This window comes from Cervus elaphus, chromosome 25 (assembly GCF_910594005.1).
Source record: "Cervus elaphus chromosome 25, mCerEla1.1, whole genome shotgun sequence".
Lineage (NCBI taxonomy): Eukaryota > Metazoa > Chordata > Mammalia > Artiodactyla > Cervidae > Cervus > Cervus elaphus.
In genome coordinates this window covers 43,261,903-43,286,148 of record NC_057839.1, presented here as the reverse complement: position 1 = coordinate 43,286,148, position 24,246 = coordinate 43,261,903, and the positions used below count along the sequence as shown (strand labels likewise).

General features: G+C 47.6%; 1 protein-coding gene across 1 annotated transcript in view; it reads right to left on the bottom strand.

Annotated features, from left to right (window-relative positions):
* Positions 1 to 24,246, bottom strand: part of MTMR12 (myotubularin related protein 12) — a 66,251-nt gene that overhangs the window by 3,849 nt on the left and 38,156 nt on the right. The window contains exons 7-15 of the mRNA XM_043887331.1: positions 23,582 to 23,711; positions 16,785 to 16,860; positions 12,013 to 12,119; positions 11,242 to 11,366; positions 9,497 to 9,575; positions 7,902 to 7,972; positions 5,530 to 5,702; positions 3,236 to 3,403; positions 2,181 to 2,342 (exon numbers count right to left, since the gene is read on the bottom strand). Of these exons, the coding sequence (XP_043743266.1) occupies positions 2,181 to 2,342; positions 3,236 to 3,403; positions 5,530 to 5,702; positions 7,902 to 7,972; positions 9,497 to 9,575; positions 11,242 to 11,366; positions 12,013 to 12,119; positions 16,785 to 16,860; positions 23,582 to 23,711 (1,091 nt within the window). The remainder of the gene's footprint in view (positions 1 to 2,180; positions 2,343 to 3,235; positions 3,404 to 5,529; positions 5,703 to 7,901; positions 7,973 to 9,496; positions 9,576 to 11,241; positions 11,367 to 12,012; positions 12,120 to 16,784; positions 16,861 to 23,581; positions 23,712 to 24,246) is intronic.

The window sequence follows — 24,246 nt, the reverse complement described above, 5'->3', positions numbered from 1 at the left end:
GTGCTATATTTTGGGATGCAGTGGGAGAGGGCTGTAAGGATGGTCAGGACAGTTGCAACAGATCCTTGGTGCCTGAAGATAAAGGTAAAAATCTGAGGAGGAGCTGTTTCTCCCCATCTCTTTTGCTCCTGAGGTATCATGTGAAATAAGAAGAGACAGAAGTTTTATTTTGGGGCTAGGCCTCTGTAACATGTTCCTACCAGTGGTTCGTCCTTATTAAGAAGTGTAGAACAAACAATAAAAATATAACGTAGAAAGCAAAACCATTCACAACACCCCAAGTCAGAGATGACCAGGATTTCTGACTTTCCACCTGGGGGCAGGAGAGTTGGGGGCTGGCCTCTTCTGCCCAGTGACCCAGGTGAGTCAGGGGAAGGGAAGCAGGTGGGCCTGTCACTGCCTGCCGGGTTCCATGCTCAGTGCGTAACATGCAACCACTCACCCATTATTAGTAAAGAGTCACCATTATGGCCCCATTTGACACATGAGAAAACTAAGGCGCAGTGGTTAAGTCAACCACAAAGGCCCCAGCTACCAAGTGCCAGGTGTGGTTTCACACCGTCTGGCTCCGGACGGAGCTGGGACTCTTAACAGAGCCCTCCGTGTCTTGGAAGCCCTCCTAAGCCCAGAGTGAATGGAGCGCTCCGGACAGGCCAGGTGGGGGCAGCACTGTGTCCCTGTAGCCTGGTCAAGGCCAGGGGCTGCGGCTGGGACCCCACACCAGAGCGGACCCCATGGTCTCGAGGGGTAATTCCCGGGGCAGCGCATTGGGCATTCCCAGGGCAGCTGTGGTTGGCTACGGCTCTTTGGTCTCTACAGAATGTCTCCAAGGCTGCCTGTCCCCCAACAAGAGGGCCCAAGCCTGACACCAGGACCCCTCACCCAACAGCCTCAAAGGTTCTCGTCGGCCCAACGCTGGCCCTGCAGGAGCTAATACAACCTCACATGCCCTGACCTGCAGCTCAAGCCTCTCCCACGGGCCAGCTCCTGGAACCTGGGCCCTTAGGTTCTCCACTCCCACCTAAAAGAAGGGACCCTCAGAGAAAAGGGGCCTGGGCAGAGAAAAGGCCTTACAGGTAGAGCTTTCACTTCCTCCCTCAGACCTCTGAGGGCCCTTGCCCCTCTGGTGGGGGCAGCTGGGCCATCCTGACCCGGCGGGAGGTGTGTGTGCAGCCACCAGGGGGCACAGCTCACCGGCGGAACTGACCTCTGGCCCGGCTGTGCTGGAGCAACAGGGCGGTTCTGGCCCCGCAGACAGGACAGAGGTTGGACCAGGAGCGCTAACACCCAGGCAGGGCCTGAGGACCCTCGGAGGGGTGAAGCGGCAGCCAGCAGAGGCACCTTCTGTGAGTGCTGGCATTGACTCATGGGTCCCCAAGCCCCTTTAGAATGGAGCCATCTCCCGCACCAGAACTGGCCAGGCTCCTAGGAGCCCCGCAGGATTTCTGAATCAGAAAGATGATGGTGGAGTAGGCAGTGACATGCTCTGACTTGCGAGTGACCATAACTGACCACCCTGCTCTCCTCTTTGTGGGGGGGCTCCCAAGTCAGGAGAAAGAACAAGAAATGCCATGTACATCATACCTCATCTAGGCAATGTCGGAGTTTTAATAACTAATAAAATCAGGAACAAATATCTAAAGGGAAACCCAAATAATTTGATGTTTGTCATTTAAGCCCAGGTCCGCAAATAACAGCCCACAGGCCCACTCTGGCCCGTGCCAGCCTCTTAAATACTGGAACACAGCCAGGCCCGTCTGCTCACATGGTGCCCATGGCTGTCTTCCAGCTCCAACAGAATGCGGGGGGAGGTGGTTGTGCCAGAGCTCTGTGGCCCCTGACAGAACACGTCAGTCACAAACACCATTTTTAGCATGAAGAGAGGCCTTGTTAGTGAAGACTTGAACTGGTACAGATGACATAAACCCACACTGTGATCAGCGTTCCCTCGGCCGTATCAATCACATCAAGGGCTGAGACCCTTGATTCCCTGCGGCATCCCCAGAGACACTCAGGACAAATGTGCATCTGCCGAAGGCAAGGATTCTCAGGGGCCCTGACAACCTGCCCGTCACAGTCTCGACTCTGTGACTGGGCCCAGAATCCACAGGTTAAATGTGATCCTTCCAGACAAGGAGATCTCTGCACAGACGAGGGGGTTACACACGCACAAATCTTACTTTGAAATGCGTTCCTTTCCGCTGGGCTTTCTCCAGTTTTGGCTTCTCCATGTAAAGAGGGTTTGTGAGCAACGTCTGGGCTTTGGGTTCAAACTGCACGGACCAGTCCCACACGGTGAGCAGATTCAAAGGCTTGCTTTGTGAGTCCTGGCTCTCCCTGCCCTGCCAAAACAAGCACAGGTCACAGCGTTTGCAGGGAGGGCTGAGGAAAGCAGACAGTGCCGAGAGACAGGCTCCAGGACGGCGCAGCCGGCCTGCCCTGAGACCTCCGCGGCATCGCACGTGAAGGCTGCGGCCGTCGGTGGTCGCTCACCGATGGCTTTAGGTGGGGAGGAGGCAGGACACGTTACTCCCAGAACTTGTGCCGGCCACTGTGCTGCACACGCTCACCACACCCTCATGAGGTCGCTCCTAGTTTTCCAATTTACCTTTGGGGAAATGGAGGCTGGGAAAACGGAAGTGAACCACCTGAGGCCATGAGGCTGGTGAGCAGCATGGCTATGTGACTGGAGGCCCGGGCGCTGTTTCCCACTCCCCGTGAGATGTGGTAAGGTCCACCTGGAGGGCAGCTCCAGCAAACCCCAGGTCCCCAAATGGCTAGTCGGAGCCCTGATGGTGCAGGGTTGAAGCCTTGGGAGGAGGGCCTCAAGGGAGACTATAAAGATCTTTAAGGTGGAGAGTGAAAGCCGAGCTCTCCTGGTTGGCCTCCACTCTCTTCTGAGTCACTCCAGGTATCCGTCAAGTGGAAGAGAAGGCATCTGAGCTGTTCACAAAGACTACTTTTAATGTGCTTAATCCCCAGCTCTCACACCGGCTCCCAGCCCCGATATTTACCCTGTGACCCAGGGCGACTGCTTCACTGTCTCAGTGACTCACTCTCAGAGATAACAGTAATTCGGACTTAATTACATATCAATACCCAGAAAGCGCTCAGAACAGGGCCCTCTGTGTAATCACTGTTATAAAGAAAATATCATTTTCATCATCACTCCTCTTACATCCTACTTGTTAGACATGGCTTCTTCAATACACAGGTTCCTAAGAGCGACTCTTACCACGTTCGTATCTTTTTGATGAGGCGAATTGAAGAAGAAAGTGCTAAAAATAGGTATGTACAGGCTGTCCGACAAAACGGTCAGGTACGTCTCCGTGAACTCGAACGCTGGGGGGTGCTGGTGCACCAGCTGCCACACGCAGTCCAAGAAGAGCAGGAACAAGGGTGCCTACGTGAAGACAAGACACACGTGATGGAGGGGTGCCAGCGGTCCCGGGTACAGGGCAGCCACCTCGACAGCCGTGGAGTAGCCTCTCCTGGGCGCTGCATGCTCTGGGAAGCACACTCCCGGTGACTGCCATTCCCAACTGCATCCCAACCACAGAGATAAACATGCTTGCCTGAAAACCCACACACCCCTTGGATTAAGCTCAGGACTCAGCAGTAGCTCTCTAAGTGAAAGACATTCCCAAGATGAAGAAGGAAAATCTCCTAAAGAATCCGCCTGCAATGTGGGAGACCTGGGTTTGATCTCTGGGTCGGGAAGATCCCCTGGAGAAGGGAAAGGCTACCCACTCCAGTATTCTGGCCTGGAGAATCCCCATGGACAGAGGAGCCTGGTGGGCTATAGTCCATGGGGTCACAAAGACTGGGCGACTATGCACAGCGCCCTGACAATGAGGGCTCAGAAGAGAAAGAGGATGGGAGAGAAAGCAGAAGCGACAAAAATGAGTTTCTAACATTTTTCACAAATGAATTTTTTTTCCATCGGTGGCCTCTTTTATTAGCTTCAGAGGCAAGCTCTTTCTTAGTGGAGCTTCTGAGGGCACCTTGTCGTTCCCCAGTGCTCCTCCTCCAGTCACCAGTGACCCTGTAAGGTGGACAAGGCAGACTACGTCTCGGCCTCTCCACTCCCGGGCCCGGCTGAGGTCTCACACGCAGCTCCTGAGAGGCGGGAGCTGGCAGTCCAGCTCTTGACTCAGTCCCGGGCTGCGTCAATTACATTGCAAACTGGACCGCCCAGTTTTCTGTCAAAACTCCAGGGTGTTGATGTTGCGATGTGAAGAATGGTCTACGTGGCAGCTTTATCTCACACGTCATGTTACGTTCAGTGGCGTTAGACAAGAGTGGAAAATATCTGAATCTCACAGCACAGTCAGGGAAATGGGCTCAGAAAGTACAGGTGACTCCTCCCAGCCCTGGGCGAGCAGGCGGATCTGCTCTGGGGCTCCTTCCCCTTTAGACACGGTGCCCGTCCATCTCCCTGCTCTCAAGATACACAGACTACACAAGATGTGCAAAAACACCCTCTTCCCGACACAGTACCAACTCTCTGCTACTTGAGTGCCAGCAACCTTTCAAATTAGTTTCCCAGAAAGGCAAGTCCCTTCTAAGACTGAACGATGGTGATGCGTATTCACCATCAGCCTGATGGGACACGGAGGAGTATAGACCAGGCCTCAGAGAAACGTGCAGACCCAGCAAGAGCGGCCTGGCCAGGACACACCAAGCCCTTATGGGCAGAAGCCTCAGGTCTGTTTCCAGAGGTGCTGTGTCAAGCTGTCCGGCACCGCAGACAGACAGGCCTATTATCTGGGGGAAGAAAAACCACCAGTCGCCCTGCTAGCATGTGTTAGCTCTGCAGGTGATTTAATTACAGTTCACGTTTTCATTTTCTCTTCCATGGTTGTTAACAATGCAGTCAAAGCAGTTGGTACAGTTATAACTGAGACAAGTACATCCCAGTTGCAGGCGGGGGGGGGGGCTCGTTTTCACTAAAACTGTCTCGATATCTCTCCAGCGCTTAAATTCAGAAGCCCAGGCCTGCAGCTATCATGGCGAAGGCCCGGGTAATGGATGGCACTCCCATAACCCTGGGCTTTATTTTGAAAGGGTTTATTGCAAGGGAAATTTACTTTGTGTTATTATGTATTTTCTTGTTATTATGTATTTTGTATGTATCATTATGTATTTTCTTGTTATTATGCGTTATTTTGTCTGTACAGGGAAACTTGTACCCTATTTATTTTTTTGCCAAGACTAACTTCGCAGAAAATGTGGGAGTTCCACTGAGTTCATTTTTATTTAAGTTTTACAAGTCAACATCACTTCCACCATGAACTATAATACACCCTTGGGACACACAATTTAGAAGAGAAGGCTCCGAACACACTTGCTAATGAATATCCCTTTTCCCTAGGAAGGGTTTCCAGTGTTTAGATCACTCAGAGTCACTGACCAGTGACCTGTCCTCGCCTTCCTGACAAGCTCCTAAGGCGTGCGCCGCGCAGGTATTAAAGCAGAGACAGGGCTCCGCGTCCCCGACCTGCCCAGGTCTGCACCGAGGACACTCACCTCCTCCTTGTCGCTCTGACGGAGGTGGTTGCAGCGGTCCAGGAAGCAGTGCCCACCCATGATCCACTCCTTTTGGACAAGGCTCTGGAAACCGAAAATGGTTCGACAGTGGGGGTCCATCATCACTTGCACCAGAGAAGAAATGAGGCAGCAGAGGTCGGAGGCGTTGTCCTCTGTGGTGGGTGGGGCAGGGGGTTGCAGGGCAACAGCGCAGAGAGGAAAGAGGGGACCAAGTGTTAAAAGAGCTACAGAGGGTGCAGGTGAAAGCAGGGCCCCACACCTACGTCTATCCCGACAGTCAAGTTCTAATTCCCAAAAAGGCTGGGCCATTGGTGGCAAGAGGTAACGTGTTCAGCTTGAGACACTAACGCTTCTGGCCTGGCTGGCACCGGCTCCAGCACACACTGGCACTAATGATGGACTCCTTACTGGTGAATAGATCCAACACGCAAACCCAGTGTCAGCATGCGGGCGGGTCAGATGCACCACACAATGAGGGCACAGGTATGGCGGCTTGCTGGGCTCCACAGACCAAGTTTAAAACCCTTTCAGCTGGGGTCAGGATCACCATCCCTGAACTCACTGTTTCACGGTTCAGCTGCCTCTCAGCCACCTTTCCTCCACTATCTCTGCTTTGGAGAAAGCATAATATTCCTGAATTGCACCAAAATGCTCTCTGATTGTCAGCTCCATGGCTCCGTCCATTTTTGTCTGAGAGCATGGAGGGGCCTGCCTAGCCTAGAGGTGAAACTCTCCCTGGTTAAGTATAAGCCACGTGTCCACCCCTCGGGCGATGGTACAAAACTCACATGATGAAAACTGCTCATATCCTTGTTCACCATCCATCACTCACAGCAAATAGCAACATATGTCTCTATCTGGGCATTTGTCTGAAGAGTTTTACAGTCCTGAAAGTCAAGGTCTACATCCTCATAGTTTCTACTTTATGAAAAGAAGTGCCACTCAAGTTGCTATTTTAAAACATCCATGAGGACGATGGTCTGCTAGTCACAGGGTTAGACAAACTTCAGAATGAATCCTAAGTAGGGAGGCGTTTGCACTGTTAACCTCTCCTGTGACCCTGAGACCAGGAAGCACTCCAGGACCAGGCTTACTGTGCTCCTATATCTCCTCCAGGAAAATAAGACTAAACTGTGGGAACACAAGGGTTCAGAAGAAACAGATTTTTTTTTTTTTAGAAACAGATTTTTATATTCGTCTTTCTTTAGAAACAAGTTTCAGTTTTCAAGAGAATCTTCCTTCTTGCGTATGAAGTATGTTATCAGTACACCTACAAGTCCCAGGAAGAGTGGCTAGAGAGTAAGATTTCAGAGAAGACACAGCTCCGCTGTCCGTCAGGGAGTGACGCACAGCTCAGCCTCATACGCTGACCATTCTCACTTCACTCTGCGCACCCCTGGGGTTGTGCAGTCTGACCTGGGTACTTGCACTTCTCAGCGCCCCCAGTCTTTATCCCTCCTTTTCACCAGTTACTCGGTACTCTGTTTGGCCGCTGTTAACCAGATCTTTTTCAATAACACCCTTATGCCGGCTCTCTCTCAAACTCAATAGGGTGTAAACTTCTAGAAGGCAGCAGCATAGAGCTCCATATGTAGGAGTGCTCAGTCCACGTGTTAAAATTTAAGTCAGAGGGTACAGAAGCCACAGGCTGACACATTTCCGGTCTGCTCACAGAAGCTAACTCCCAGGAGTCTGACACTCTCCTAGAGAGTGTCAGAAAAATGATAAAAGCTTGAGGGTATGGAAGCACGAGACACTCTGCTTAAAGCATGGGGCCACAAGAAATTTAAATATTCAAAATGGCAGATAACAATTTAGCTCAGATCTAACCAATCCCAGCAACAATCTTTGTTGCACGAGGCTTATACATTCTGGGCGTGTATGTCCGGTCCACATGTACAGCAACTTCAGTCCACTGAGGAAAAGGAAATCGTGGACCACACAGTTTCTACAACAACTGCACAAAGCTGTCAGACACAAAGATGTAGAAATAAGAATTAAACCATCCATGAGTCTCTTCATACAAAAAAGGTCATCCAAACTTTAACTGAGTTAGTATAAAACAAAACCCCAAAATATCAGGAAATGTGAGCTTTGGTAAAGATACCAAACAATTCCTTCTTGGGCTGAGAATATGTCTGCCAAGTTCCAAGTGAAGGAATTTATTTTTAAACTATAACAATGAAATCCAAGGGAAGGATTCCAAGGTCAGGGTAAAAAGTATGGGAAGGATTTCTACACTAGCTCACTCCTTTTACAAGACAATTCCACTTACATAAACCTCCATATACAGAAACAGAACCCCAAGTAGAAGAAAAAGGAAACCACCCTTTGTGCTTTAAATGTATTACCTAAAAGAAGAACGTTCATGTTTTGGGCTTCTAGACATTCTATAATCTCTACTGCTTTTTTCAGGCAGCGCCTATATAGGAGAGAGACAAGTAAAACAGATATTAGATCTTGAGCTTGGTATCGTGAACAACAAGAAATTTAGAGACCATCTAACTTGATCTTCAGTTTTCCATCTCATTTACTGTCTCATACTAAAATTCTCCAGAAAAGAAACAAATTATTGTTTATACTATTCAGGCACTGCAAGACATTCATCTGCTTATTAGAAACTTATAATTTTCAGAAGGGAATTCCAAAGTCGGACGTAAAAAAAATGCTCTTAGGTGATTCATAAACTGGGAATTCTTACTGCAGATTTACACCTGAGTGTGGCAGTGAGTCCTAGTAAGACCCTAAAATGTCTATATCTGGAGGCTGTGCTACAGGCTGATTTTGTTTAACTCAAGATCATTGGCTAAATGTATCCGCCTATCTGGAAAGGCCCACTGTGCCCCCAAATCCCTTTGTCTCTCTAGACACTCTATTCCCTTTGAAACTGCTGCCACCATCAGCAGCTCCACCTTCTGGACTGATAACCCTGCCTCGGGGGTGCCTCCCCCAGGCTCTTTACCCGATTATGGACGTGCACCTTCTCTACAAGCCCCACAGAAAGAAAGGGCCTCTTATTTTACAGCATCTATCACAATACTTGCAATTATATATTCAAATTATGGGACATGCAGCAGGCTCGTCAAAACCTATTTGCTAAGAAGGGTTTGGAGGCCTGCGGCTCCTCTGCACAAACCAGGCGGGTCTGAGGGAGAACGCAGAGCGAGGGGAGAGAGGGGCCTGCCCCGTCCTCAGCGGTGCCCCGGGGCTGGAGCCATTCTCTCGCTGGCTCTCACCCCAGAGTCGCGCCTGTTCTGTGCCTCCCTCTGCCCTCGCCTCTGTTTAAGGGCAACAGAGAGAAGCTATTCGAAATAGGAAGTAGGACAGGGAATAAAGTTTTGTTCTCTCAGAATCTCTACTTAATCCCCAAAATGAAAAAGACTAATTGGCATTCATTACACTAAAAAAAACCTAAATATGTAAGAGACATAAAAGATACAGAATTCTTCTAAAAAAGTATTCAATAAAAACTCAGCATCTGGGAATTCCCTCGCCGTCTAGCGGTTAGGACTCCGTACTTTTACTGCAAGGGTGCAGGTTAAATCCCTGATTGTCACCAACCGCCCTTCCCCCCCAAAATAAAAACAAAACCGAAAAACTCAGCATCCCCCCACCTTCCCAACCCCCAGCCTCCTCCCTGGAGGTGAGCACTGCAGCTCAGTTAGAATGCTGGGGTCCCACACCCCGTTTTATGCAGCCTTCCCATCCCTGGTCCGTAGTCTCAGGAGCAGATTTGTGTGGGCAGGTAGCATATTCGTAAATTCTGATCAGACATGCACAGAAATAATAAATAACGAATGTAAAATCCAGCTGAGCCCTGAACAGAACATGTGACCTAGAATATTTAACTGTGAAATAGAAAACAGTTACATTATTTGTCAGTTTGCTTTACTACTTTGCTTTACGGAACTGTGAAATTTACGAGCAAAACAACGCCTTTAAATACCTGATTATGTCCAGCCAGCTGCTACTTTCCAGCAGGGAAAACCATTTGATGTCTGTGTCCCAAAATTCAGTACTGTTATCTGAAAAGAAAGGAAACAGAGTGAAGAAGTCGGGCACTGTTTGCTGACACACCGCTGTAGAACCTGTGCTGCTCACTGGCATGGCCAGGCTCCGTTTAAGTAAAGCGCGTTTCAAGCCTTCAGCTGAAGTGGCTTTTGAACTGTAAACCTCTGGAAGGGTGTGGTAGTCAAAACCAGACTTTTTTTGCACAAGTAAAAAAGTGCCCTACAATCTGTCTACCAAGCCATGGTCACTCTCTAACTTGACAAGGAGAGAAACATGCTTTAGGCAGACACAGTCAACATTCAGCCTGCTGCTCTTAGAAGAGGAAGATGCAACAGGCCATGTCCTGATGCCGTGGAAACTTGAAGGGAGAGCTAGCTTCCACTGGAGTCTTAAACACACACACACGTTATCCTGCACACTGGACACAACCTCCCAACCCAACTGGAGACAGAAGTGCTGCATAAGTCTATGGCATGTGAAAGTTGCAAACTCAAATCAGTGAGAAGGCAGATACCCCTGCCAGTACTGGATGGTGACCAAAGAAGTGGAGAATCACAGTCCTGGATCAACCAACGCAATTTCTTACTTCTCCTTTCTGTGTGTTCCAGTTAGAGGTGCACACTGGTTTCCCTTGGTGTCACAGTCATCTTTGTCTCCAGTGCCTGGCATAGCTGGTGTGTATAATGCAAATGCAACACACCTTGGCTGCATGACTGAGTAAATCCCAAGTCAGACCACTAGGCCAAAAAGGAAAAGCTGGGAAACTGCCAATAAGCATGACAAATCTCAGAGGGTAAACACGCATTCAAGAGTAAAGAGAGAGGGGGACATATGTGTGTCAATGGCTGATACATGTTGATGTATGGCAGAAACTAACACAATATTGTAAAGCAATTATCCTTCAATTAAAAATAAATACATTTGAAAAAAAGAGTGAAGGGAGGGAACTTCCCTGGTGGTCCAGTGGCTAAGACTCATCCTTCCCAATGAAGGGGGCCTGGGTTCGATCCCTAGTCAGGGAACTAGATCCCACATGTTGCAACTACAGAGTCTGCACGCCTCAGTTAAGAGTCTGCATGGCACAACTAAAAGATTTCACATGCTAAAAGAACATCAGAGATCCTGTGTGCTGCAACTAAGATCCAGTGCAGCTTGACACATAAATTTATGAATAAAATATCTTTTTTTAAAAAAGAGTGAAGGTAATAGGGAATTCCCTGGCAGTACAGTGGTTAGGACTCAGCGCTTTCACTGCTGCAGGCCTGGGTTCAATCCCTGGTTGGGGAACTAGATCCCATAAGCCACGTGGTGCCACCAGAATAAAGGAGTGAAAAGAATCAACAGGTGACCGACTGGGGAATACAGGTACTGCATAGTTCTACAACTTCTAAAGGGAGAAGCCCAACGCTCACTGCTAGGGAAGGAAGAGAGGAGAAGGGTGGCTCTGTGTTCATTGCTCTGAGAAGGGGCAATGGGACAAGAGCCCAGGAGAAAATGGTGGGAGGAAGTGTGGCCAGGGCCGCCCGCCCCATGGTAACCGGCCCCTCTGTTCTGTGACCCCCACCCCCACAGCCGTGTCCGACCACGAGGAACCCAGGGACAAGGCATCGCCTTTCACCCGAGCCATGCAGCACGTCTTTTTCCAGGTGACAGCGAGTTTTGGCTCAGTGTTCTGCTCACCTATCAGAAACAGCTGTTTGAACTTAGAGTAAGCCATCTGGATTTCCTGCAGGGACAGGAAGTTGCTTGAGAGGTCTTCAGTTTTAGCAGTCTCATAGGGGGGCCTGTGGACAGTCTTGTAAATCCTAGGTATCAGAAGGAATGAGAGATTAGAAGAGCAGGCTTGAGTCAGAAAGTTTGTTTCTCCTGCACACTTCCGAGGCGCCAGGATCTGTGTGCAGAGCTCCCACCGACTCCTCCCCAGTGAGGTAACTGCTGCCCAGCGGCCACTCCTGGTCAACCGGAGCCAGGAACTCAGGGACAAGGAGCAGAACCACCAAGTTTATAAGCTGAAAGAGCCAGGATGTGAACCAAGGCAATTTAACTCCTAAGTCCACTCCTTTTCTTGTTTTTAAACTCATCCAGTTTAGGGGTGAATAAAAACGTTTAACTTTTTTATTTTGAAAAATTTCAAACAGCCAGAAAAGAATAGCACAGTGACATCTATACCTTGACCCAAATTTGACAACTGTCAATACTAAAGCCATCAGACTGCTTCCCCCTAAAAGCTTCCGCCGTGTGTCTCTCAATACACTGCAGTTGATGCACTTCAGGACCATGTCATCCTGACTCTTTTTCCATTTAAAAACGACCTCGCTGAGCTGTATTCTCAGCACTCGAGGGCTTTATCAGTAGGTAAACTGAAATGGACTTACTCCCAAGAACTGTTCCCAGCTTCCCGGAAAACAACCGAGCCAACTAAACGATAACAAGATGTGCAACAGTGCTGACCTATCCACGAAGTTCTTCTGGATCTGCAACATGCCGTCATCCTGTTCTTTGGGCAGGGCCGACATTTTCAAGAGGGCGCATCCGTTGTGGCAGGACCAACACCATATCTGCAGAAGAGAAGGAAGGTTTTCCAGACATGATGTAAACCACTTTACAGAGGGCAGGTAAACTGAGCCATGAAATTCATACAGGGAAATTACACCTTCAATATGAAAGACCTGAATACAGGCAACGCTGTGATGCCAAGGAATCAATGTGTTATACTCACAACAAAAAAGACTGCTTTAGTCTTAGCACCACCACCACCACCTCAGGTCTAAGTAGTCACATTCAGACTCACTGATGGTCTAACATATACCTAATGACTTGGCTTTAGTGCTGGGAACCTGGAGGATGATGATAAAATCATCATCATCATTACTGCTACTGTTATGATTATTATAATAGATGCTATTATTACTATAACCTTCAAGGCTATCGCTGGGGTAAAGCTCATTATTTCAGGATTTTACATGAGTGAAGTCATTTGATTCTTACAACCACACTCAGACGGGTATGAGTACTAGCCCCACTAACAACAAGAAATAGGGATGGAGAGGCTGAGAAACTTCCCCAAGTTGCACACAGCACAGCAATGACTCTGAAGGCCCTTCTCTACTGGGATGGTCAAAAGCGGGCAGCTCCCATCATTACAGAAAGTTCAAACTAGAAAGAATGGACAGCTGGTTATTCAACATACACTGATAAGAGACTTGCACATGCAAGACACTGAATTTGGTTGTGAGAAGCTGGAAAGAAGGCTAAGATACGTTGTCTACCTTCAGAGGGCTTTATACTCCAAAAAGGGAAATAAATTTGCAAATCTAATAGGAAGCAGAATGTGGTAAACCACAGGAGAAGGGAATTGCAATGAACAACAAAGGGCGGGCAACAGAGGAAGAAATCATGTGACTGCCTGTAAGTGACAGAGTCAAGTGTTTTAAGCATTTTTCTAGAGATGGGGGGAGTTTCATTGTTTGTTCTGTTGCACAGGACCAGAAGGAGATTAGAAGTGACTTGGGGGCAAAGTAATGTCATCTGCCAGTAGAACCTGAAACGGAGGAGAAGGCAGGCTGGTTGGAGCAGCTGTGGATTTTGAGCCTGTGTAAAGGTCTGGTTAAGGGTTTGGACAGGGAGGCCTAGCGTGCTTCGATTCATGGCGTCGCAAAGAATCGGACACGACTGAGTGACTGAACTGAACTGAACTGAAAGCCCAGCCTGCTCTGCTGACCAAGCCTTTAGGCCAGAAGTCAAAGGTCAACAGAGAGGATTTCAGCTGTCCAGAGAGGGCATCCTCTTGTGAGTCACCTGCAACGTAAATATTAACCATACACAGGAATGCCAGCGGCAGCCTGGGCTGGAGATGAGCAGACAATCCAGGCAATACTCCGCACTACACTCAGAAAGGGGAACTGGTTTGGGGTTTCAGAGGAAGATGGTAAATTAGTACTGGGTGTGTTGGGTGTCTAGTGCCCACAGGACATCTGTGTGGAGAGACTGAGGAGGCGCCAAGGTGAGGGGAAGGCAGGACTGCGGACACGGGAGCCGACTGCCAGCTACGGAGGCAGAGCTGCTGAGGGACACACAGCTGCCTCATGAGCTGCCAAAGCGAGCGCAGAGCCTGAGATTCCTGGCGAGGCAGAAGTGTTCCAACACAGACAAACCACAGGCCCTTTGCTGCCCTCTTACTCCCCTCTCCAGCGTCACACTCTGCCCTCAGCCCAGGCACTCCTGCCCGCTGGGGGGTGTGGCTCACTCTGAGAAAGGGGGACCCTCTTAGCCATGACTGGTGACAGGTTCTAGGAAGTCACGTGTTCTCATCCTCTTTATCTCCTCTCCTGGGGCAGAAAGAATCTGCTCTTGGTAGTAGCCAACCATAGCTCATTTTCCCCACTGGGGCTCAACTGTAACCATCTCCTCTCAGCTCAGGCACAAAAGGGCCTTCTCTATTTGAAACAGTAAATAGAAAGCAAGCAACATTCTTGGTCAGAGAGAGACTTCTCATAGGAATTCAGCAGAAGACACATGAGTTCCCCTATTACTATCTGTACAATTTCTGTCTGGGAAAGGGCCACAGGTTCTTCGTATGAAGGACTTGACAACAGACAAGAATCAGTTTGATGATCCTGTTTATTTTAAAAAGGGGATAAATCCCCCCATTATTTGCTAAGTCTCCTTTGTTTTTGGTCTTTTTAATTGAAGTATACCTGATGTACCAAATTAAGTTACAGATGTACAATACAGAGAGACAATTTTTAAAGGTTATACGCCATTTATACTTACTATAAAATTTTGGCTATATTCCCCATGGTGTACAATATATTTAATGCTAATATCTTTTATACTCTGTGTGATGGAGTGGAAACCAACCACGGAAGTGTCTGTCTCAGGGAAAAGCACCCGTGAGACTGACCTGAGAGCTGAGCTACGTGCTATCTTCATGGAACTGAAAGAGTGAACGACAAACTAGGGGTGTTCTGACTTTGGTATCTGGCAGACATTCATTTTGAAGAAAAAAACAAAACAAAACCCAACAACTTTAAGGAAAATATCTGCTCCTTGTTCCTTGGAAGAAAAGCTATGACAAATCTAGACAGTGTATTAAAAAACAGAGATATCACTTTGCTGACAAAGGTCTGGATAGTCAAAGCTATGGTTTTCCCAGTTCATGTATGGATGTGATAGTTGGACCACAAAGAAGGTTGAGCATTGAAGAATTGATGCTTTTGAACTGTGTGCTGGAGGAGACTCTTGAGAGTCACTTGGACAGCAAGGAGATCAAACCAGTCAATCCTAAAGGAAGTCAACCCTGAATATTCACTGGAAGGACTAATGCTGAAGCTGAAGCTATAATACTTTGGCCACCTGATGCAAAGAGCTGACTCAATGGAAAAGACCCTGATGCTGGGAAGGATTGAAGGCAGCAGGAGAAGGGGGCGACAGGATGAGATGGTTGGATGGCATCACTGACTCAAAGGACTTGAGCTTGAGCAAGCTCTGAGAGATGGTGAAGGTTCTGGGGAAGCCTGGTGTTCTGCAGTCCATGGGGTCACAAAGAGTCAGACATGACTGAGTGACTGAACAACAACAAAGAAAACAACTGACAATTTGTTGCCAATGATAAAAGTTGAACTTTCCAGCAAAAATTAGAATTTTGGAAGACTAGTCTCTGTCTTTTTAGTTGAATGAATTCCCAATATTCAAAGACTTTTCTGATGAGATAGGGATGATAGTAACAAATGTGATCTGTATCTAAGAAAGCATGTCAATATTTGAACATAACCTAGTGAGTTAATATTTTCTTAATGACCAATGTATTATGCTTTTTAAATCATGCATGTTTTAAGATCCATTCAGAGTACAAGACAGACCAATGGATATTAATGCAGTGAATGAAAAGTTCATTGATTATGTTTTCAGATTCTTTATTGCAATTAACCTTTACAAAACCACCATTTATCAATTTTTTGTGTACCATCATATTATCTGACAAGGCTATTAAATACTCCTTCCTTTCCCAAATGCATATCTGTGTAAGGCTGGATTGTCTTCATACACTTCAGCCACACCCAACACACCGCAACAGACTGAATGAAGGAAAGGGGATAAAAGAAGGCAGTTGTCTATTTTCAAAAACGTACAACAGTACTATCCTACTTTTTGTTTTGGACAATATAGTTATTTATTATAGAAATACTTATGTTAACATCTAATGAGTTTATTACTAAAATAAACATTAAACAATTTTCCAGTTTTAGTTTCTAATATGGCAAATATCAACAGATACAACCACATAAACAAAAAGTCTTCGACATCCTCAATGATTTTTCAAGAGTGTAAAGAGTTCTGAAACCAGAGAGTTTGAAAACAGCTGCATACATTTAGAAATAGGGAACACTCACATAAAAACCCATATCTCTGATTTCTCCTGAGAAGTCTGGGCACCTGGTAAGATCAGGCCCATGCTCCCACATGGCACAAACAGGCCGGCACAGAAGAGCAGGCAGCCCTTCATGCAGGCAGAGGGTCTCCGGCTCATCACAAGGACCACACTCATTGCCTGCCCAGCCTGCAGGCACTGCTGGGACTGGGACCGCTGCTGAGATACCTCACCTCCCATTACAAGAGTGACCTCTGTGGGGCACCAGCCATGTGCTCGGCCCAGCATTTATCTGTGATTCTCATTCTGTACTCAATTCCCTGCAGGCTTGGCAACTCCCAACCACCAATTAGAAACTGAAATAACTGCCAGAGTCTTGCTTTCTTTGATCAGCGACACGTGAAATATGGCTCCCATCCCAGTCTGTTCTGTGAAAACTAAGTAAGTCTCCACGCTGTCTCTGGGCGGGAACTCAGCCATGCCCATTCAAGATTAACAGAGAGACAGAAAAGGATCTGAAACCCTACAACCCTTGGAGGGGACGGTTCAGCCTCGAAACAATTTAGATGTTAAATTAGGCTGGCTTTCCACACCAGCTGGGCCTGAAATCCTCCTAAAGCTCTTTAAAGATGTCTCTGCTAAGAGCCCCAGGGCCTCTGGGAAAACTTCAGAACTCTGTCCCCGGGGAGCTTCCTGTCGAAGGGGCTCCTCTGGGGAATTCTGAAGGTATTTTTAGATTGCTCTCAGGCTGAGGACAAACTGTTTAATACCAAAGCCAAGGGCTTTAAGGAGGATAATCTGCCAGGACAGACCAATGAGAACCCCAGCTTTCAGGGTTTCCAGGTGCACTTACTGGTATGCCACGACCCTGGAAGAACGCTATGTCCTCTTCGAGAAGAGGGGCGGGGACGACAAAGTATGCCGGCAACCTAGAGGAAAGAGATGTCATCGGTTTTAGTACCGGAGTTAATTCATTAAATATGAATGCTCGCCATCGATGAACACAGGAAGTTGTGCAGACAGTCTTTACATGGACTGTATCTCCCTGTTAAGAACCAGCGCAGATAAACTGTCTCTGTCCAAATCAGTCAGGAATCTGAGTTCATATCCCAGCTCTGCCTCTGATTCTGTGTAACCCTAGGTAAGTTACCGCACCTCTCTGGGTCTGTTGCCTCATGTATAAAATGAAGGGAATTGGACATCTGATATCTAACAGTGTATGAATTCTTTAAAAAAAATTTTTTTTAATGGGAGGAAAGTTGTTTTACAATATTCCCTCCCTCTTGAGCATCCCTCCCTTCCCCCCACCCCTCCCCTCTAGGTCATCACAGAACGCCAGGCTGGGCTCCCTGTGTTACACAACAACCTCACTAGCTCCCTACTTTACACATGGTAGCGTGCATACATTGATGCTTCTTCCTCCATTTGTCCCACTCTCCTTCCCCTCCTGTGTCCACAAGTCCATTCTCTATACATCTGTGTCTCCATTCTTGCCCTGCAAATAGGTTCATCAATACCAATTTTCTAAATTCCTGAGTATAAGAATTCTGAAACTGGGAGGGATCTTTCTCATCATACAGAGACAATATAAGTACCTGTGTTGACCTGAGTCAGACTAACATGAAAACCAATAATTATGATGACTACTGCCCAGACATTTTATCAAGTGCTCGAACAATGTTTAACTGCTTACCGTATGTCAGACTGTTCTAATTACTTAACGTGAATTATTCATTTAATCCTCCCACTAACGCTACGAGGTATGTGTACTAGTATTCATTCCCATTTCACAGATAAAGAAACAGAGCTCTACTCAGGCCCTTTCCAGGTTATACAACTAGTAAGAATTCGTGGAGCTGGAACCGGGACCCAAGCAGTATGACTTCAGTTTCTAAAGAATAAAATAAATTTAGGTTCTAAAAATAACAAACCTGTCAAGTAGTAGGATGTAGCAGAGCTAGGTTTTTAGAGCTGCAGAGGTCAGAGATATACAGGGACACTATCTCTTCCTCTAATTAGGAGATATAGGTTTCTATTAAAAAGACCTCCTGAGTTCTACCATTGTGGAGCTATAAACAGCTTTCACTCAAAAAGCTTAAAGGAAGGACGAGAAGGAAGAGGGTGTCTATGGTATAAAAACTACAACGGCAAACAATTGGATGGTGTTTGTGTGCACACCCCTAGTTTGAATTAAGTTTCTTAAGTACCAGGGCATGGGAAAGATGGATTTTCCGAGTTAAAGAGATCAGAATTTGAATGGGATCAAGTCATTAGATCTAATCAATTCATAGGGGATGAAGCAATAGTTTAAACATCACCATGGTGATGTAATCATCAAATCCACACTGTAGGGAAAAGATCAGACAAATGGCCTGGTTTCTTCAAGTAAACAAGCAAGAAAAAGATAACAGTATGAGAGTCGATAGCTTATTTGAAAATTGTGATAATGGTTTTATGATTATGTTTATAAAAAGTCCTTAATCCTTAGAGATGTAAAACCGAAATATTTATGAATGAAATATGATGAGCTCTAGGATTTATTTCAAAATAGTAAGGGCGGGGGTGGGGGTGGAGTAGAGGCATAGAGACTAGCCATGAGTCAGTAACTGCTGAAGTTGGGTGATGAGTAAAAGGAATTCATCAAATTCTCTTCTATACTGTTTGAAGTTTTCAATTAAAAAAAAACCTAACTCTTAACGGTAATTAAAAAGAACAAAGCTTCCATAATATGTGAGGCAAAATCAGGTTGAGAACCACAGGTCGAGGCTAAGATATTAACACATCAAACCATTAAAGCTTAGAAGAATTATTTGACTTTTTGAGATTTTGAAGCATTCAGGGTATTTCCTTCAGGTCTGCTTGAGTGGGTGGGCTTCTTCAGGTGCTGTTACTGACGCAAAAACCTCTTCACAGATCAACAGCTTTCAAACTCAAGCTGCCTGTTAAAGTCACATGGGAAGACTGAAAGAGTCCCAGTGTCCAGGATGCACGCAGAACTACTAAATAGCAGAGATGTAAAAGCTCTCCAGGTGTGCACAGAGGATGAAAGCTGTTGTTCTAGAAGCTCCTGCACATCAGGGGTGCACAGAGGATGAGAGCTGTTGTTCTAGAAGCTCCTGCAGATCAGGGGTGCGCAGGGGATGAAAGCTGTTGTTCTAGAAGCTCCTGCACATCAGGGGTGCACAGAGGATGAGAGTTGTTGTTCTAGAAGCTCCTGCAGATCAGGGGTGCGCAGGGGATGAAAGCTGTTGTTCTAGAAGCTCCTGCACATCAGGGGTGCACAGAGGATGAGAGCTGTTGTTCTAGAAGCTCCTGCAGATCAGGGGTGCGCAGGGGATGACGGTGCTTAGAAGGAAGCAGATTCTCCAGCCCCACCTGGACATCTAGAATCAGAAGCTATGCTTTCACCAGCTCCCAGGTGACGGGGCCACACAGTCAACCATGAGAAGCATGGCCCTAGACGGCAACTTACAAACAGACCGCTTTTCCCCAAACCTTTCAGAAGAATCACCTGTGGGCTTCATTTATGAGCAGGTTCTTAGCTCCTTCCCCAGGGGCCCATGAGGTGGGGCCACACTGCCTTAAAAATCTACATGCCCTCCGCTACTATGGTGAGGGTGAGTATTTTACAATGTTGGTGAACCAGTTAATTTTTTCTTATAAAGTCTTTCACCACAGTGGGGGAAAATGTCAGAATCCAGTGTATTAGCATGTTTATATGCAGTCACTGGGGATTCCCAGGTGGCGCTAGTGATAAAGAACCTGCCTGCCAACACAGGACACGTAAGGGATGCGGGTTTGATCCCTGGGTCAGGAAGATTCCCTGGAGGAGGAAATGGCAACCCACTCCAGTATTCTTGCCTGGAGAATCCCATGGACAGAGGAGCCTGGTGGACTACAGTCCATGGGGTATCAAGGAGTCGGACACGACTGAAGCGACTTAGCACGCAGTCACTGAGAAATGGGCACAAATGGGCAGCTCTGCACCACTGGGGGGTCTGTGACATACCCTCCTGTCCCAGTGAACTCGAGGTGGCTCTACGGAGGCTCTGCCGTTAGACTGCCAGCATTTACAAGCAACTCACCCTCCTCCTTGGAGAGTGCTCATTTTGTCATTAGGATGAGTTCTGAAGACAAAGTAAACAGCCTCTCCAAACACAAGCTGACTTCCTCAAGGAAAGTTGTAGGACCCTCTCAGGTACCAGGGTGAGGGAACCCCTAGAGCAACAGCCCCAGGGCAGCAGTGTCTTCCTTGGCAGCGTCAGCTTCTCGGCTCCTGGACCACACACTCCCTACAGGGCCGGGGGACCTTCTCTGCCTTCTCAGGGAGGTGGGAGGAGGAAGGCTTTTCAGGAGAAGGCGAAGTAGACCCTCAGTTCCTGATTCTTATCCAAGCTGACTGGGGTCCCTCCTCTAACCACTGGGGCTTGTGTTAATTCATTCATTTTGGCCCCTATCTACTGAGTGGGTCTTATGAGTCAGGCACTATACATGGTAATGAGGGTAGAGAGATGAATAAAGACAGTGTCCTTGATTCCCCAGAACTGCTGGGCTGTGGAAACAAACATGAACCAAATGGCAATAGGTGCTCAGTCATGTCCGACTCTTTGTGACCCCACGGATTGCAGCTCGCCAGGCTCCTACAGATAAAAATAAACTCCAAGCCAGAGGAGTTGCAGGGAGACAGGCATATGGTGCAAGGAAAGCCCTCCCAGAAGACCTCGCCTAGTCCTGGGAAGACTCCCTAAAAGAGACGCCTGAGCAGAGATCTGACTGACAACGTGGAGGTAACTCCTTTGCGCAGCCCGAAGTGAAAGGAGCGTCCCAGACAGGAGACCACACGGGCAAGGCCCACGGGAAGGGTCGGGGGCTGGAGGGGTGGTGCACGGAAAACTGAGAGATAGGCAGGAATCCAACCACGAAGGGCCTTGGAGGGCTGTCAGAAGTTTCATCTTCCCTGTCATGCACAGTGAGGAGCACTGACGCAGGGGAGAGGACAGTGAGAAGCCTGCTGGATCCACCTGCTCAACCTGCTCCATGCAGCACGGATGCTGGGGCCAGAGTGGCTGGGCGAGACCATGTAGGCAACTACCGCGTGGCCCAGGTGTGAACCAAAGCATAGCTTCTCCTGTATCATTCTAATGGGGCAGAAAAGGGGGGTGTTGGGGAGGGGAGCCTGGTTGGGGCAGTTTCGGGGAGTGTGTTTGCACTGAGTGCTCTGAACACCAAACCTTGCTCAGGCTCCATCCTCCCTGCTGACCACTAATTAGAAACCCCCACCCCAACCCCGACACACTGCTCTGCCCACCTTCTCTACCTGGTGTATTTCTGCTGTGTTGACACCTATGCCAACACCAGTGACTCTAATCAGGAAGCGGCAGGATTTTAAAAAACAACCCTGGGAGTGGGGCTGCCTTCTCTCACTGTCAACATCACATTACAAAAATCACCTCCGAGGAGCAGGGGTTTTTGATCTCCTTCTAACTAGCTTTCCCTTCGCACGCTTTGTGACTGTGAAGAGGCGCAAGGAGGCGTGAGGGATGTGTGTGTGATCCCACACTTGTCCTGCAGGCCCTGCCCCACCATCACCCTGGTGTGTGCCTTAACGAGAGGGCTAACCGTATAAATGTCTAAGACTGATCAAAGTCAAAACAAAAACACCAGTACAGCACATTAACGCATAAATACGGAATTTAGAAAGATGGCAACGATGACCCTATATGCGACATAGCAAAAGAGACACAGATGTAAAGAACAGACTTTGGACTCTGTGGGAGAAGGCGAGGGTGGGATGATCTGAAAGAATAGCACTGAAACATGTATATTACCATATGTGAAACAGATCGCCAGTCCTAGTTCGATGCATGAGACAGGGTGCTCGGGGCTGGTGCACTGGGATGATCCTGAGGGATGGGGTGGGGGGGGAGGTGTGAGGGGGGTTCAGGATGGGGAACACATGTACACCCATAGCAGATTCATGTCAGTGTATGGCAAAAACCACTACAATATTGTAACGTAATTAGCCTCAAATTAAAATAAATAAATTAATTAAAAAAAAAAAACTGGGGGGGAGGGGGGGGAAAAAAAAAAAACTGATCTGCTGACAAGGCCCCTCAGAACGAAATGCTCTAGAAAAATAGATTTTTGGAAACTGTTAACAGGGTGTTGAGGATTGTGTTCCAAAATGATAAGATTCAAGTTTCCAAAAAAAGGGTGACGCAGAGTCATCCTTTAAAAATGTAGGTCAGACCACATCACGCCTCTCTGCTCAAGCTCCTCCGCTCTGCGCTCTAAATTCTGGAAACCTCCCCGGCAGTCAGCACCCAGCTGGTCCTCTCCTCTCTGATCGCACCCCCTACCGCTCCGCCCCCTGCTCAGTCCTCTCCAGCCCCTGGGTCCCTCACTGTTCCTCACACCACCACTCAATCCCACCTCAGGGCCTCCGCCCATGCTGTCCCCTCTGCCTGACCCACCCTCCCACCAACACCTCCGGCACGCCCCAGCCCCTCGCCTGATCTACTTTTCTCTTCATAGCACTTGAAGTGAAAATGAAAGTATTAGTCACTCAGTTGTGTCTGACTCTGTGACCCCATGGACTGTAGCCCTCTGTCCATGGGATTTTCCAGGCAAGAATATTGCCATTCCCTTCTCCAGAAGATCTTCCCCACCCAGGGATCAAACCCAGGTCTCCTACACTGCAGACAGATTCTTTACCATCTGAGCCACCAGGAAAGCACTTATTACCTTTCAATACACTGTCATTACTCTTAAGGGTTTCTTAAAAAAGCACAGTATCGATGTGGAGAAAGTGAAACCCTCAATTGCTGTGGACGCGAGTGTAAAAATGGTGCAGTGGCTGTGGAAAATAGTCTGGCAGTTCCTCTTAAGGTTAAATGCAGAGTTACTATATGACCCAGCAATTTCACCCCTAGGAATACACCCAAAAGAACTGAAAATACGTCCATATGAAACCTTATACTCATGTTCACAGCAGCATAGTCACAATAGCCAAAAAGTGAAAACAATTCAATGTCCCTCAACTAATGAACGGATAAATAAAATACGGCATACCCATACCATTAAATATTATTCAGCAGTAATAAAAGAATGAAATTCTGGTATCTGCTATGACATGGATGAGCCTTGATGACATTATGTTAAGTGAAAGAAGCCAGGCACAAGGGCCACATATTACATGGTTCCATTTATGTGAACTGCTGAGGACAGGCAAACCTACAGAAACAGAAAGTAGATGAGCCGTGGTCTAGGGCTGGGGCAGGGAGGCTGGGGATATGGGGATATCCTGGGGATGATGAAAATGTTCTAAAATTGACCAGGGTGATGGTTTCAGGAGATGTAAGAAACACAGGTTGGATCCCTGAGTCGGGAAGATCCGATGGAGGAGGGCATGGCAACCCACTCCAGTGTTCTTGCCTGGAAGATTCCATGGACAGAGGGGCCTGGTGGGCTACAGTCCACGGGGTCACATGGAGTCAGACACGGCTGACTGGGCCACTGAGCATACACGGCTGCCCAACCCTGTGAACGTACCGGAAACCACGACACACTTCACGTGGACGAACTGGTACGGCACACGAATTCAATCTCAACAAATCTGTCAAAAAGAAACACATGGTGCCAAGAGCTTACCTTTCACAGACTTTATAGCCTTCATTGACACTCACTGCCTTGTACTTCATGTTGCCTTTGGTCCGCTCCAGCTCCCGAAACCAGTCCTGAAGTGTGTCAAACATTATGGCGTGCTTCTTGGGGTCCGTAGCTAACAAAACAAATGGAAAGAGACATAAAACCTTGTCGTGAAGCCCTGGTGTTCTAATGCTGTGAAAGTGGCTCCTTGGGCCCCAACTTCCTCCACAAGGCCCATTTTTATCCCTGCAGAATGAACTCACTGCTTCATCCTAACCTTGTTCCCTTCTCTCTGTCATTCATCCAAAATTATGAGCGAGGCTCTGTCTTTTTGTACCAGGGGAAAGGAGCTGTTCTCGTTCCATTCCTTGCAAAAGTAATTTATAGCTCCATTTAGAGTCATCTGACCATGAGATAATTTATATAACATAAAAAGATCCCGTGAAGCACTAAAAGACTGGCTTGGCACAAATGCTAAAATAATAAAATATTTTTAGCCCTACCCATGTGTGCATAAGATGGCAAACTCATTTGAACAGCATGTCAGATTCCTGAGTCTGAAGCCTCCTTGCCAAGAAGAGGAGTCCTCAGTGTGACACCTGGCTTCTGAAGGCCACAGACAAAGGAGATGGCCACGTTGAGGGTCGGGGCCCATAGGCCAAGGGCCA